We start from the raw sequence: 13,929 nt of genomic DNA on the forward strand, positions 1-13,929 counted from the left end.
AAAATGGAAAAAAAAATCGCCCTGTCTGGTGCTGGACCGCACTGGCTCCTTACTGGTAGCCGCTGTCGCTGCCGTCTTTGCAACGTAGTGGGAGGGGGGGGGGGGGGGGGGGGGGGGGGGGGGGGGGTGTATGGAGTGTGTACGTTTTATTACTAGAGGATACCTTTAGCGAAAGGGCCATTTTTTTTTCTCTATCCTCTTATTTGATTTTCTTTTTCCTTCGTTGTCTCTTCGTATTCTCATCGCAGTCTTCTCATTTCTGTTTTGTTTTATTACTGGCTACACGATAAGGAGTAGAGCATGCGATGAATACTGTATAGAGCGCTCTGCAGTGGATGGGAATAACTCTCCATGTGGCAGGCGGTGAGTACCGTAGAGTGAAAAGGGTATATACGAGTAATTTACTACTCAACAAGGTGAGAATTTTCTCTATAAAAAAAATCCCGAAGAGAGTAAGAAAGCAATCAGACTCCATCGTGCGGCTGGAGTCATCCACTACAGAGCAGATCTGTAATCTGTTCCTTCACAACATCCAATACCGCTACAGCCAGCACGAGTAGGCTAGAAAAGAGCACGAGTAAGTAATATTCATTTTCTCCAAGGCCATCGTGGTAATAGTATTATTACCACGTACCCCCAAGACCAAGGACTAACAATGCCTACCTAGTTACGGAGTACTATTGACTGCTTGAGGCGATGGAGAATAGATATCCCGGGACAATGCTCCACTGGTGCCCTGGGCCCTTGCAAGTTTTGGTTGCTGCCGCATCAGCCCGCTTCTGGACAAAGGGACACATGCTGCGCATTGGGCCAGAAATGGCGGCTCCATCTTGGTGCCATGCTGAAGCCGTCGTGGAGCCATCCAGCATCGATTTCATCTCTCCGTCTACCGAGAAGCATTACTCTTATGACTAATGGGATTTTTTTATGCATATCCTTCCTCCTCCTCCTCCTCCTCCTCCTCTTCTTCTTTTCCTTCTTCTTCTTCTCCCCATTATCGTCATCTCTCAGTGGACTCTCCAATCTCCAATGCACTGTACAGTACGGAGTAGTATACGGGACATTACTGACATTACCATTAGTAATAATACTACCGCATATTACGGTGTATTGGGGAGGAGAGACTGCATGTCATCATCGCATCACTCTTGCCAGCTGGGATTCGGAATTACTTCGTAAATACTCCGCACTCGTACGAGGCGAGAGCCGCCACCGCTGCTGATCTTAGTCATCGTACTAGGACCGCCTCTTGTCATCACTCACAGGACGGCGGCACCAGCCCCCCCCCTCCCCCCCCAGCAGTCTAACAGAGTCCAGATCACCTCCCCCCAGCCTTGACTTTTTCATTCTATACAGCCGAGCACCTCAGCCCTCAGCCTTCGTTCAGGGCAAGTTGATGCCACGTGGGCTTCGGTCGAGCTCCTCTGCCGGTAACTGATGCGTACTTGGGCAGGGTACAGCTGAGTATGGACAGGATATATTATCCGTTACGAATCACCCGTGTGAAAACTGAAGAGACCATCTCAATTCGCTACAGATGGGGGGGGGAGCAAAAAAGCACTAGTGAGGTCCCAGAGTCACGAATACAAATGAAGGACAATACTCAACAAACCCGCTTGGGTGTTTTCTTCTTCTTCTTTTCTTTTTTTCTTTCTTTCTCCTTCTTCTCCTTCTTATTATTCTTCTTCTTCAAGATCCGTGGTTGGAGGGAAAGGTCTCGCTCATATTAATACTCGGTGCTCCGTACTCCGTAATAATACAATACTACTGCCCGTTCAGTGCTTCAATGCGTGTTCAATAGCATCCACAGTTTACGCGTAATTCTTGCGTGGACCTTTCCTCTCTCCGAAAGTCCGGAAAATCACGGTGAATAAGCCGAAGAGGGAAGGAACGACTATCCAAGACATTTCTTCTTTCTTTGCGGAGTACGGGTTGGTTGTTGTACGACTGTGCGTAGGGTCTTTCTGGCTCCTTTCTTCCATCTTCTTTCCTTTTCTCTCTCTCTAACATCACCCTTCACCCTTCTTCATGGACGTCCATCAACTGATTATCGAGTTCTACAGACCACATTCCCTACCCAGCCTCTACCAGCCATTCACCGGAACCACCACACTAGTGAGTGACATCAGCTCCGCGATGCCAAAAAGAAAGTTGCATGCCCGGATAACTGGCCATGGCCTCACGTACCGACTAGCAATTGTCACTGCTATATGTACTGCGAGAGTCCAGCAGTAAGCAGTGCTCCATGTATCACCATATCGCCGACTACATCCGCATCCAGATGAGATATGATCAACGGCCCAACAGAGGAACATATTTACTCGCATCAGGAACAAGTCAGCTAGCAAGGCACCGGTTCCTAACTTGCCAAGCTCGGGAGCGAACTCTCCATCTCTATCGTACATGGCTATTGAGTAGCTCCTGTCAGCGCGCGCGAATACAGATACGTCGCAAACGATCGCATTGCGAATGTCGAGTGCAGATAATATTCATGTCCTGTTAGTGCCAGGAACCAATACCACGCGTGTCATGCACAGCCCCCAAGACGCCAATTTTTCTTTCTTCTCTTTTCCTTAGCCGGTCTCTTAGCTTTAATTCCCCCCCCAAAAAAAAAAAAAAAAAAAAAAAAAACTGCATGCTTCCTTCTACATGTACTCCGTATTATGACCGCAGTGACAGAACCCGGCATTCTCGGAACGCGGACCAGAGCTCCCCATTCAGGTCTTCTCTCCCTTGCACCGTCTCTCTCTTCTTCTGTGGCAGGGTACTAATACTACCAGTAACGTTACGACTGTGCACGGTGGACATGTAATACTCGTATGGAGTCACAGGGTCAATGTTTCAATATGTCGATCATTCGAGCAGTAATCTGCACAGATTGCATGTACGAGTAAACACGATGCATAACTCGGGTCGTCCCAAGTCAGTGGTCATACCTTGAAGACGGAAGATATGAAGGGTCAGGAAGAAGAAGTAGACAACGTTGGCGGCGTGGCGGCCGTGCAACGGTTATATAGCCCGGTCTGGGCTGTTCTTCAGGTCTCACACCAATACCTGTAAGACAGATGATGACACTTCTGAGAATCGAGAGAGAAACAAGCTGTTTCCTAGAGACGTGGATTATTGAATACATGGGCATCACCAAGCATATACCGACAAACAGAGTAAAGCCGATGCGGATCCGGTGGAACCCGTATCATATGTACAAGGCTGTGCCTGTCCCTCTTTTTCTGATAGAACGGGAGAGAAGATGTGAAGAAGAGTATGGATATCACGGACATTCGGGGTTTCATACCACATTACTACTGCTGCTATTATTACTACTCACTACCGCCATCACTGCTGCTGCTGCTGATAGTGATGTGTAGTAATATATGTATGAGTGGACTGTGACGCGGCAGACGGGCAAAACTGCGCCTTGTCCCCCCCCCCCCTGGAGGTACGACAACAAACACATGCTCGTACACGCTCGTACATGTAGAGATGGTAATGCCACCAGCTGTCTCTCAACTCGTACGAGTAGCAGTAGCTTCACCCCAAAAAGCACGCGGCCAACGAATCCCACATCCCACACACCGTTGACGCTATACTCCGTACGTGGTGGTTCTGGATTTCTTCTTACGGATAGGCGGCATCCTCTAACTATCCGGGCTAGCCCCTCCTCCTCTCCCCCATCCATACCTTCTTTCTATCTATTCCATCTATTCTCCCTGCCATCATAAAAAGCCCGGGTGTGACCCGTTCTCATCTAGTCCCGACTTTTTTCTTTCCTTTTTTTTTTTCTTTTTCTTTCTCTTTTCTTTTTTTCCCCCAACATTACCACTCGAAGTTCTCAGCTCGATAGCTACTCGGCCCATCACTCGACCATTGTCCATCAACCACCACCCTCGTTGTCGGCCAGTTTACACGTCTATACAGAGTCGACGACGACTTACACTCAGTCAACTGTACTGCTGCCCACGACTTGACTCGCTCGAAACTCATCCTACCTCTTCCCCATCCGGACAGTATTTCTTTCTCGATCAATACCGTCATATCCGGACTTGAGTCCCACCTTCACCCGCCTTCCCGACTATAATACGGAGAGCAAAGGCCCAGAACCCCCCGGTCTTCCACTTTCTTCCTCTTTCTCAGCCGACATTCGCCCCGGTAGATGGTGTGATTGTAGTCGAGACCAGAAGCGGACAATAACGACGACGACGGCGACGACGACGACGACGACGACAACCACAGAGAGAAAAGAGAGAGAGAGAGAGAGAGACGATGTGTACCACGAATATCATCGAGTATAAATGCGGGCATCGCATCACCCGAGGCCACACCAGGTGTTTCCGCGAAGACTGCACAACCCGCAAGGAAGATGTGATCCACTCGGCCGATGCGTGTAGTCAGTGCGCAGATAAGAAGAGGTTTCGGTCAGCAAGGTGGTGTCCCAACGGGTGCAACTGTACGGTTATGTGATGAGGAGGGATTTGGAGGCAAGGAAGAAACCAAAGGAGAGGGGGGGGGGGGGGGGGGGGGAGGATACCCTGGAGGCGTGTGCAGCTTGGATGCGCATGCCTTTGTTGTGTGTGATTTATGGGTAGGAGTTATTGAGTCGTCACGGTGATACCTATTTCCTTTCTTGTATGTCGAGATGTTTGCTACTGGGAAATGTTATGACATTTGTCTCTATGTAGCCGATATGCTGCTGCCAGCAGATCTGTACTTTTTCTCAAAAGAGTCATTCAAACAGTCAAAAAAACAAAACAAAAAACAAAAGGCCCGTTCAGATATTCAGGGTCTTGGGAGAAACATCAAAAGATGGGTTTAGCTGCGTCATATCTACGTCGCTTTCCCCGCCAAAAAGCTACCTGTATCTCCGTACATGTACAGACGAAGGCCCATGTTCCCGTCCCTAGCCGGTCATGCTGCATGTCCGGAAGCCTATAGGCTGTGACAGACGTCGGTAATATACCATGCTGTGGCAGACGGGGGGGGGATTGAGGAGCAGATAATACCACATCGTCTGCCCTCGTAGTGTATTACTCCCTGCCTCGTAGGCGGCTGTAGCGTAGGACTCGACCATGACGCGAAGGAAGCCAAGAGAAGAGACCTCGAGCTCCAACTCTGGGGGGGCCTCCACTCCACACTTTCGTTCCGCAGCAGCGAAGCGCCATATCACCTGCATTCAATCGATCCCCCTCTGTTGCTTCTCTCTCCCATTCCCTCTCTCCCTTTCTCCCCCGTCACTTCTCGTTCCTCTCTCCCACCCGATCACCCATTCCTCTTCTTACTCGGTCTATATATATATATATATACATATCGTCTATATATCATATATATGCACCTGGTATAACCCTCTTATCCTACTATAGCCTCTGGCGGGAACCCAATTCGCACACTGCATAGCTTGCCATCCATACCCTCCCCTCCCCGGTCCGAACCTGTCCGTTCCTCGTCGAAACCCCGCGCGCGGCCTTCGCCGTGTCGCCCATTTCAGCTCTCCTTCCATCTATCGCCCTCTCGATAACTACCCCCTCACCGAACCCCCGAGACCGCCATGGCTTCCAGGAAGGCCCGTCAGAGGATTAGCTATGGTGAGGGAGATGGCGGGCACGCACAATCTCCTAGGCCAATGTGCTGACACAAGCTTCTGCAGTCCTCGAAGATAACCGAACCTCGGCGGGCGGTCACCGTCTCGGCGTCCTGGGAATTGCCGTCGACACGGATAACGACATCCTGTGAGATATCTTCCTCCACCTTTTCCTCTCAACCCTGCTTCCAGAGAGAACCTCGAGAGCTGATATGGCATATACGTGCGCACAGCTACTCTGGCGGACGAGATGGCACGATATGCGCCTGGGACCTACGACACGGCACCAATGGATCGGAGACCGACAAGTCACAATCGCCCGGCTCGACGACGACGACGACCAAGACGACCAAGACGACGTTCCGCGCCCAGACGCAGGCCCACACGCACTGGATCAACGACATCGTGCTGGCGCAGAACAACACGGCGCTGGTGTCGGCTTCGTCCGACCTGACCGTCAAGGTATGGAGGCCTCACAGCGAGGAGGGGGGGCAGGCTGAGGCGCGGCCGATCGGCACGCACGCCGACTACGCCAACCGCGTGGCGGCGCCGCCGGCCGATATGGGCCTCAACTGGGTGGCGTCGGGCGGGCTGGACCGCAAGGTGTGCCTCTGGGACCTGAGCGGCGCGGGAAAGACGCTCGAGATCGACGTCACGGGCGAGGACCAGCCGGAGAAGGGGTCGGTGTACGCGCTGGCCGTCGGCCGCAGCGTCCTGGCCGTCGGCAGCCCGGAGAAGACGGTGCGGCTGTACGACCACCGGTCCGGGTCGAGGGTGTCCAAGCTCGTCGGCCACGTCGACAACATCCGGTCCATACTCATCGATGACGCGGGGGAGACCATCCTCAGCGCCAGCGCCGACAAGACCATCAAGATGTGGAGCGTCAGGGGCGGCCGATGCGTCTACACCTTCACCATGCACGACGAGCCCGTCTGGTCCCTCCACTCCACCGACCCACGCCTCGCCGTCTTCTACAGCACCGACCGCTCCGGCCTCGTTGCCAAGACGGACATCCGCCGCTCCCTCTCCGCCTCGTCCTCCTCTCCCTACGGCGACATGGACGACGGGCTCAGCCTGGCCATCGCAAAGGAGCACTCGAGCGTGTGGAACGTCGCCGCCGCCGGCGGCTCCATCTGGACCGCCACCGGCCAGTCGTCCATCAACCGATGGGATGATGTCGACCTAGACAACCGCCAGCACGAGATCCCCCCGTCTTCCATCCTCAGAGCATCCAGCACTTCCATGATCCCCCTACGAAACAACAGTGACAGCAACAACGTCAACATCAACAGCAGCAGCAACACCAACGCATCGGCACCGCCAGGGGCAGAGCCAGCCCCCGCTGTCGCCAAACCATCCCCAGAAGTCACCATCGACCACCAGACTGATCCGGAGGAGGTCAAGCCGATATACCAGCTTCCCGCCGAGACCGTAGAAGGTCTCTTCGGTCTGCTCAAGCACAAGCTGCTCAATGATAGGAGGCGGGTCCTTACGCTCGATACGGCCGGCGAAGTCGTCATGTGGGATCTCATCAAGGTATGGTCCGTCACGCAAACAAGAAGATAGAGCTGACGCGGAAGCACGGAACAAAACAGTGTAGACGCATCGAGAGCTTTGGGAAACAGCATCTGGAAGATGTCGAGGCCGTCGTCAACACGCGAGAGGCCGTGGCGCCATGGTGCAGCATCGACCTGAGCTCGGGCAATCTCACCGTCGTGCTCGAGCAGTACAACTGCTTCGACGCCGAGGTATATGCCGACGAGCTAGAGTTGGATGAGCCCGTCGAGTTTCGGGAAGACCAAAGAAGTGAGCTTCCTTCTCTTATGGGCGTTGCTCCTTCATCTCCCATCCAAGGTGTTGAATGCTGACACGCGCAATTATAGTCTCCCTCGGACGTTGGATCCTTCGGTACCTCTTTGCCAACCTGATTGACGAGGAGCTCAAGCGTGATGAGGACTATCGCCGCACGCTCAACCAGGGCATTGAGAGGCGACGAGCCAATGCCCCGGCTTCCATATCCCTGCCGCAAGCCGACGACGTGTCTGCCGACCCCAACGCTGAGCGCGCGACGACCCCCAAGGCCAACGGGATGCACCTGTCCCTCGCGACGCCAGGACTGGCTGTCAACCAGGCCACCCCGCTAGCGGGAAGCAGCCACTCGGGTGCCACCTCCGTGGCCGCGGGCGCGACGCCCATAAGCCCGCTCGAGAAGCGCACGTCGCACACGAGCCGCCCGTCCGGAGAGAACAGCAGTGACTACTTCGCCTCGACCACCATCGGGCCCGTGGACGCGTCGCCCAAGCAGCCAGCACCGTTGGGGACGTCGACGACGACAGGAGACGCAAGCGACAAGTCCAGCAACGACAAGGCGGCGGGCAGCGGCGGCGGCGGCGGCGGCGGAAAGTCCCCCGTCACACCGTTCGGTAAGAAGTTCCGCATGTCGTTCGGTACCAAGAAGCTAGGCCGGTCGGGATCCCAGGCGACGCAGGACAGGCCTGCGGTCGTGGACGAGAAGGCCGATGAATCCGAGTCGTCGTCCAACCACGACAAGGACAGCAGCAGCAATGGAAGGGGGGAAAGGGACAGGCCAGCCGGCGAGGTGGAGGATAACCTGTACGGGGTGATCCAGAAGCTGCGCAACGACTACGACCGGCAGCTCTCCGAGTCGCCGGACAGGCCGGTGGAGACGGGCCTGACGCCCAGCCTGCCCAGCGAGACGCCCGTGCTCAAGCTGCCGCCGTCGACCAAGATCTTCATCCAGGAGGACACGTCGGGCAGCGCGGCCAACATCTACGAGGGCACCGTAGGCAGCGCCGGAGACGACGCCGACGTCATCGAGCAGAGGGCCCCCAAGTGGTTGGGGCACGTGCTCCTACAGAACCAGGTCGCCTTCAAGGACACCAACAAGATCTCCTTTGTCCTGCACCCCTGGGGCGACCTGCTGCCTCCCGTGTCCACGGCCGCGACTGCCGCCAGTTCCACGTCTGCGTCCGATGGCGCCAGCAACCGCCTCAATGCGAATAGGATGCTGCGTGTCAAGAAGATCCTCGCCTACGTCTGTGAGAGGATCGAGGTCCAGGATGATGACGATGACGACGGTGACAAGATGCATCCGGAGGAGTATCTTGAACTGTACTGCAACGAAGAGGTATGTCTTCCTCCCCGACACCCTTTCATTATTCTTACCCTCCTTGCCCTCCCCCTTTTTGTGTTACAGGAATTAACTCCCCCCCCCCCCCTTTTCCTTCAGCTCCTTGACCCGTACATGAGCCTGGCAACACTACGCACTCACGTCTGGAAAGGTGGCAACGATATCATCCTGTACTACAAGGCCAACGGACGCAAGGAGATGAAACTGCTGAGTCAGGTATCGGAATCAACAGCAGCAGCGGGGACATCGTCTTCGGAGAATGGGGCTTCTTCAGAATCTGCAGAGGTATCGGGCGAAGTTGCGGCGACGAATGGTACGACGGCCAATATTGGACAGGCAGTTTAAGGGTGACATGTATATGTGTGAATTGCACGTTCTCAGCGATATGCCTTTTTTTTTCTATAGAAGAAAAATCATCAAAAGTATTTATTCGTTGTTATACAAGAGGGCGTAGGGTGTTTTTTTGATGGTGAAATGATGATGTCGGAGCGGGCATATATATACATGTATATACAAGCACACAAGTCGGGACCCAATAGACCATGTGCGTGCGGTGCGTGTGTCCTTGACCCGGACCAGGCTAAGCCAGCGTGTTGATGACAGACTGATAACTACCGAGGAAGATGAAGCCCCCGATAGAGATCCATGTGACGCGCGGCGCGATGCCGGCAAACAGGTGGCTGGGACCGTCCTTTGCGAGGATCTGTCGCAGGACGTGACCGACCGACACGCGTTCCCTGGAGAGCATGACCCTCGTCTTGAGCACGTCGAGCGGCGTGGTCAGGGCGGCGGCGACGGCGCCGGCCATGCTGCCGTACACGGCGCTCTCCAGGGCAGGAACATCAGCTGCGGCTGCGGCGGCGCGTCTCTGTCTCCCCCAGCCCTTGAGGGCCTCCCAGATGGGGAACTGGATCATGGTGAAGGGGACCTCGCGGAAGACGGTGATGGCCCAGCCCCTGTAGAGCTCCCTCCACATGGGCAGGAGGCCCGACTGGGCGCGCATGCTGAGGATGGCGCCGAGGGCGCCGGCGCTGGAGCCGCCGTGCAGGCCGGCCTGGGCGCGCTGCTTGACGACCTCGGTGGGGACGCGGACCGAGCAGGCGGCCACCTCGCCCGCGCTCCCGGCCATCATGTGCGTCGTCGCCGTGTCCTCCCTCCCGAACCTCGACTTCAGGATGGACTTGGTGCCCTCGTACGTGCAGAAGAAGAAGGCCGCCCCCGGCGCGGACCCGACCACGGCGGACCCGATGCCTCGGTATATGCCCTGGAAGCCGCCGCTGGCGAAGAAGCCCGCCGAGGACTGGAGCCGCGTCTTGAGCGTGTCGAGGGGGAAGAGGGACAGGTCGACCGTCGTGCCGGCTACGGCCCCCGCCATCAGGGCCGTCTGGAATGGAGGCGCGCTGCTCATCCTTCCTCTCAAGTTTCTTTTAGATCTTTTCCCCCGGGGGGTTTTTTATCGTCGGTACAGGATGAAGAAGCGACCTGGTGTGTCCTGATCGGTTCGGCGATCGGAGACGGAACGAATCGGGTCCGTTCAAGAATAAACGAGGGGCCAACAGAACGAAGAGACAGAGACAGAGACAGAGAGAGAGAGAGGCAGGCAGGCAGGCAGGCACCGAGAGAGAGAGAATGTTTCGGGGTGATGGTCGCGGGAAATTGAGAGGTACATGAGAGCTCTTTTATTTTTGCTCTCCGAGTATCGGCGTCGGGCGGCCGATCTTCTTATCGGATCTACCCTGCACTGGGTGCTGGTGTGCTTCCTGCTGGCGACAACACACGATGACCCCGTAGGCATTGCGAATACATTTTTCTCTGCCTATTGACTATGATTGATTCTTCCCTATGATTTCTTTCTGCTGATATATATATATATATATATCTCCAGAAGAATTCAACATGGCAACATCATTCCTCACCCCCAACTCTATACATCCTCCTTATTACTACTCTCAACAACCCTCTTGGTACGCTCCTGCAGCTTCGCCGGGTCCTCGGGTGGCGAGCGATCCGCCCTGAGTGCCTCCTCGCTATCCGATGCGAGCTCTCGCTTCCAGTGGGACTGTCCCTGTTTCCTCTTGGAGAGGGAGTCGGCCTTGTGTTTCTCATAGTCGGTGTTTTCGGCTTGTTTGAGAGTTAGCACATGCATGTGATGTACTATATAAGTGCCAACATGGCTAACAATATATCCAACAGGCCAACAGCACAGAGGACATCTAAAAAAAAAAAAAAAGGAATCAAAACAGAACACAAACTCACGGTCACTTGTCTCCTTGAGACCCACGACTCGAGTCGTACTCAACGGTCGACGGACGGCGACTGACTGACGGCCGACGATACCAAGACCGTTCCTGATGATTCGTGCGTTCATCATGTCGTGTATGGGAATGCGATGCGTTCTTCTCTGATGAGATAGATGGAAATGTTATGTTGAAAATATTTGTCCCAAAGAGAAAAGAGAAGGAAATAAGAGTGTTGATAAAAAGAACATTTCGAGGTGGAATCCTATGACTCAAATAGGAATCCCAATGGCTCAGATACCAGGCCATCTACCTCGAGCTACCCCGATCGAATGACGAACCACGAATGATTTCATCAACTGAATAGCTAACAGACGTCATCTAATTGGTCTTTCCTAGAACCTTGCCCTCACGCTCGGGGTAGAGGAAAGAAGTTCGAAACAGTAATGATGAGAAGGCCTGATTTACCGTATGGGGGACTGATTGATCAATCAACACAAGGGGCAAACAATTGAATGGGACCCAAGGTTTGCCGGTGCTCCCTTTCCTTTCCCTTCTCCGTTTCCCGTTTCCCTTTTCCCTTTTCCCCTCTTGCATGGTTGACGTCACGGTGCTGTCATACAGCTCTCTCCAGATGTCCCAGCCAGAACCAGTAGAGCTAATAAATCATCGAGGGAAGGTGGCTGGTTAGTAATAATGCGAACATCAGATGGAAGCACGTTACTAATACTGCTACCACGCCCTCTGACATCTAGTACCTATATTACTACTACCTGTCGTCGTACTAGTAAGTATAGGAACTAGATGTCATATACATCAAGACACGCAAGGTAACCATAGCATAGATATTGTGAAGAGATCCATTCAACAAAGAAAACATGGGGAAAGCCTAACCCCCCTTAAATCAACGTTCAACTCCAGTGTTTCCCAGAAGAACCCGTTTCCCAGCTCCGGACATGCGTCGCAAAACAAGACAGAGAATACGCCCGCTCTCATCTTCGCCGCCCCTCCACTCCCTCCCAAGACAAGAAAGAAAAGAAAAAAAAGGCCAGGTATTGTAACCGGCTTTCCCTTTGCCCCCAGCGATGACTATATACAATAGAGAAAGACAAATAAACACCGAGTAAAATACCAGAAAGAATTCCACAGCCCCGAGGGGATGCTTTACCCCTTTCCCAGAGAAAAAAAAAAGCAGAAGCACACCTCTATGTGTTCCTTTGTGTTTTTTTGCCTTGTTGATATTTTTCGTAAAATCCGTAATCGCAGAAAACAGCTGAGCGAGAGCAATTTCCGTCCTTTTTTTTTTTGTCCGGTATATGATGTGCCTCTGGTAATTGCACCGCTTGTATCCGTGTATAGAGAGAAAAATATCCGCATGCCTTGTTGCTCAAACCCCGAAAAGAGAGGCTAGTCTTCTCACCCATCTCCCAGACACCAAATGCAAATGTGTATCCTGAAATGCAAAAATAGTAATAGTCAAAGAAAAAATGGACCATTCGCGTAAAACGCCCAAATCGTGATCGAAACAACCTCTTTCCTCGCAAGGCGAAGAGTACTGACACTGGTACTAGGTATTATCGCAGAAAAAAAAAGGGATAAGAAAAACCGTAAGAATGCGAATGGTATCAAAATCCTCGTGTCGTGGGCGCCGGTAAAAAAAAATCCTCGGTAGAAATGGGAAAGAGAAAAATCTTTATCGTCGGTAAAAACAGGGGTATGTCGGTGAAGAGAATGTTTGTACAGAGTCGATAGACCAAGTTGTAGACAGGCCCAGGTCGACGACGTCAAGCCGCCAAGCACCTGTGGCCGGAGAGAAGGAATTTCGAAGAAAAGAGGTGTCGAGGAATTCCCAGCCCGCACCGCAGCGACAGAGGGTTTCGATGACCATGATAGCTTCTCACAGCACCATTATCAAGAGCATGCCCGCCAAGAAGGAACAGGATTGTCGTTATTTTTACAGTCAGGAGGCCAGCGCGTCAGCGAATGGTGTCCATCTTGGCGCCGGTACGGCTCCACAAGAATCAGTGGAGCTCGGTACCACACGCGCGACATGGCTCTACCATAGACGACCCATCGACTGCTGCATCTTGGCAGGAGATACTGACGAGGGAGGGCTCGACATGGAGATACCAGTCGTCGGGTTGACGATGGGAATGGCGTTGCGGCCACGGGTGGCAGCGGGCTGGTGGAGCTTGAGGCTGGCCTGCTGGGCCTGGTAGCTGGAGGGCGGGATGAAGGGAGGCGACGAGGTGTTGAGGGAGAAGGTGGGGGCGACCGACTGAGGCTGCTGGGTGGGCGAGGACTGGGGGGAGTTGCTGGCCAGCGAGGAGCGTTCCGAGGCGCTCGAGATGGAAACGATCTGTCCATGTGTGAGCGGAGGGGAAGAGGAGGTGGGTGTGGCAGGATAACTCACGTCCGTCTCGGTGAGCAGGCCAGGGCAGAACTCGAGGTCATCTTCGAGCTCGAAGGAGCGACCAGCCTCAAACTTGTTGCGGAAGGCGTGGAGGGAGGCCGAGTCGTTGAGCTCCTTCATGCTGCGGACTCCGCGGAACTGCCTCTGTGTGTTTTGGGTCATGGTAAGGCGAGGAGCCCTGCGGTTGCGACCGCCATGGTGGGTGTGGGGGGTGACGTGAGGGTTGTATCCGTAGTACGACGACATGTTTTCTCAGGTTCTCCGGACGTGGACTATTGTCATTTGCTTGTTGGAAAGTTGTAGTTTGTTCTTTTCTGGCAGAGGAAATGTTGTCAAGAAGCGGTTGCGAGAATACAGTCGTTTCTTTATTGATGGTCGAGCTTGGTCTGCCAGTCGGGAGATTTGAGGTTCCGGTGGCACGAAAGTTGATTTGTGTGTGGGCGGGGAAATTTGGTAATATTGTGTGCGAGATTAAAAAAAAAAGAAGAACCGGCTTGTCGATAGAAGCAAGATTGAAGACAGAATATCTCAATGATGAAGGTTAACGTTGAAT

General features: G+C 53.7%; 4 protein-coding genes across 4 annotated transcripts; 1 reads left to right on the forward strand and 3 right to left on the reverse strand.

Annotated features, from left to right (window-relative positions):
• Positions 1–5,542: 5,542 nt before the first annotated feature.
• Positions 5,543–9,071, forward strand: GMORB2_2045 (WD repeat-containing protein 48; the record flags this gene model as incomplete). The annotated part of the gene is made up of 7 exons (XM_035464025.1): positions 5,543–5,579; positions 5,642–5,723; positions 5,809–6,751; positions 6,959–7,111; positions 7,171–7,381; positions 7,459–8,723; positions 8,826–9,071. The coding sequence occupies 7 exons, from the start codon at positions 5,543–5,545 to the stop codon at positions 9,069–9,071; spliced, it is 2,937 nt and encodes a 978-aa protein (XP_035320289.1).
• A 235-nt stretch (positions 9,072–9,306) lies between these two features.
• Positions 9,307–10,134, reverse strand: GMORB2_2046 (solute carrier family 25 (mitochondrial S-adenosylmethionine transporter), member 26; the record flags this gene model as incomplete). The annotated part of the gene is made up of 1 exon (XM_035464026.1): positions 9,307–10,134. The coding sequence occupies one exon, from the start codon at positions 10,132–10,134 to the stop codon at positions 9,307–9,309; it is 828 nt and encodes a 275-aa protein (XP_035320290.1).
• Positions 10,135–10,650: 516 nt separating this feature from the next.
• GMORB2_2047 (uncharacterized protein) lies at positions 10,651–11,094 on the reverse strand (the record flags this gene model as incomplete). Its single annotated transcript, XM_035464027.1, has 2 exons — positions 10,651–10,847; positions 10,983–11,094. 2 exons carry the CDS (start codon positions 11,092–11,094, stop codon positions 10,651–10,653), a joined length of 309 nt encoding a protein of 102 aa, XP_035320291.1.
• A 1,925-nt stretch (positions 11,095–13,019) lies between these two features.
• On the reverse strand, positions 13,020–13,622 carry GMORB2_2048 (uncharacterized protein; the record flags this gene model as incomplete). The annotated part of the gene is made up of 1 exon (XM_035464028.1): positions 13,020–13,622. The coding sequence occupies one exon, from the start codon at positions 13,620–13,622 to the stop codon at positions 13,020–13,022; it is 603 nt and encodes a 200-aa protein (XP_035320292.1).
• Positions 13,623–13,929: the final 307 nt, after the last annotated feature.

The sequence above is a fragment of the Geosmithia morbida genome (genome assembly GCF_012550715.1).
Source record: "Geosmithia morbida isolate 1262 chromosome Unknown scaffold_11, whole genome shotgun sequence".
Taxonomy (NCBI): Eukaryota; Fungi; Ascomycota; class Sordariomycetes; order Hypocreales; family Bionectriaceae; genus Geosmithia; species Geosmithia morbida.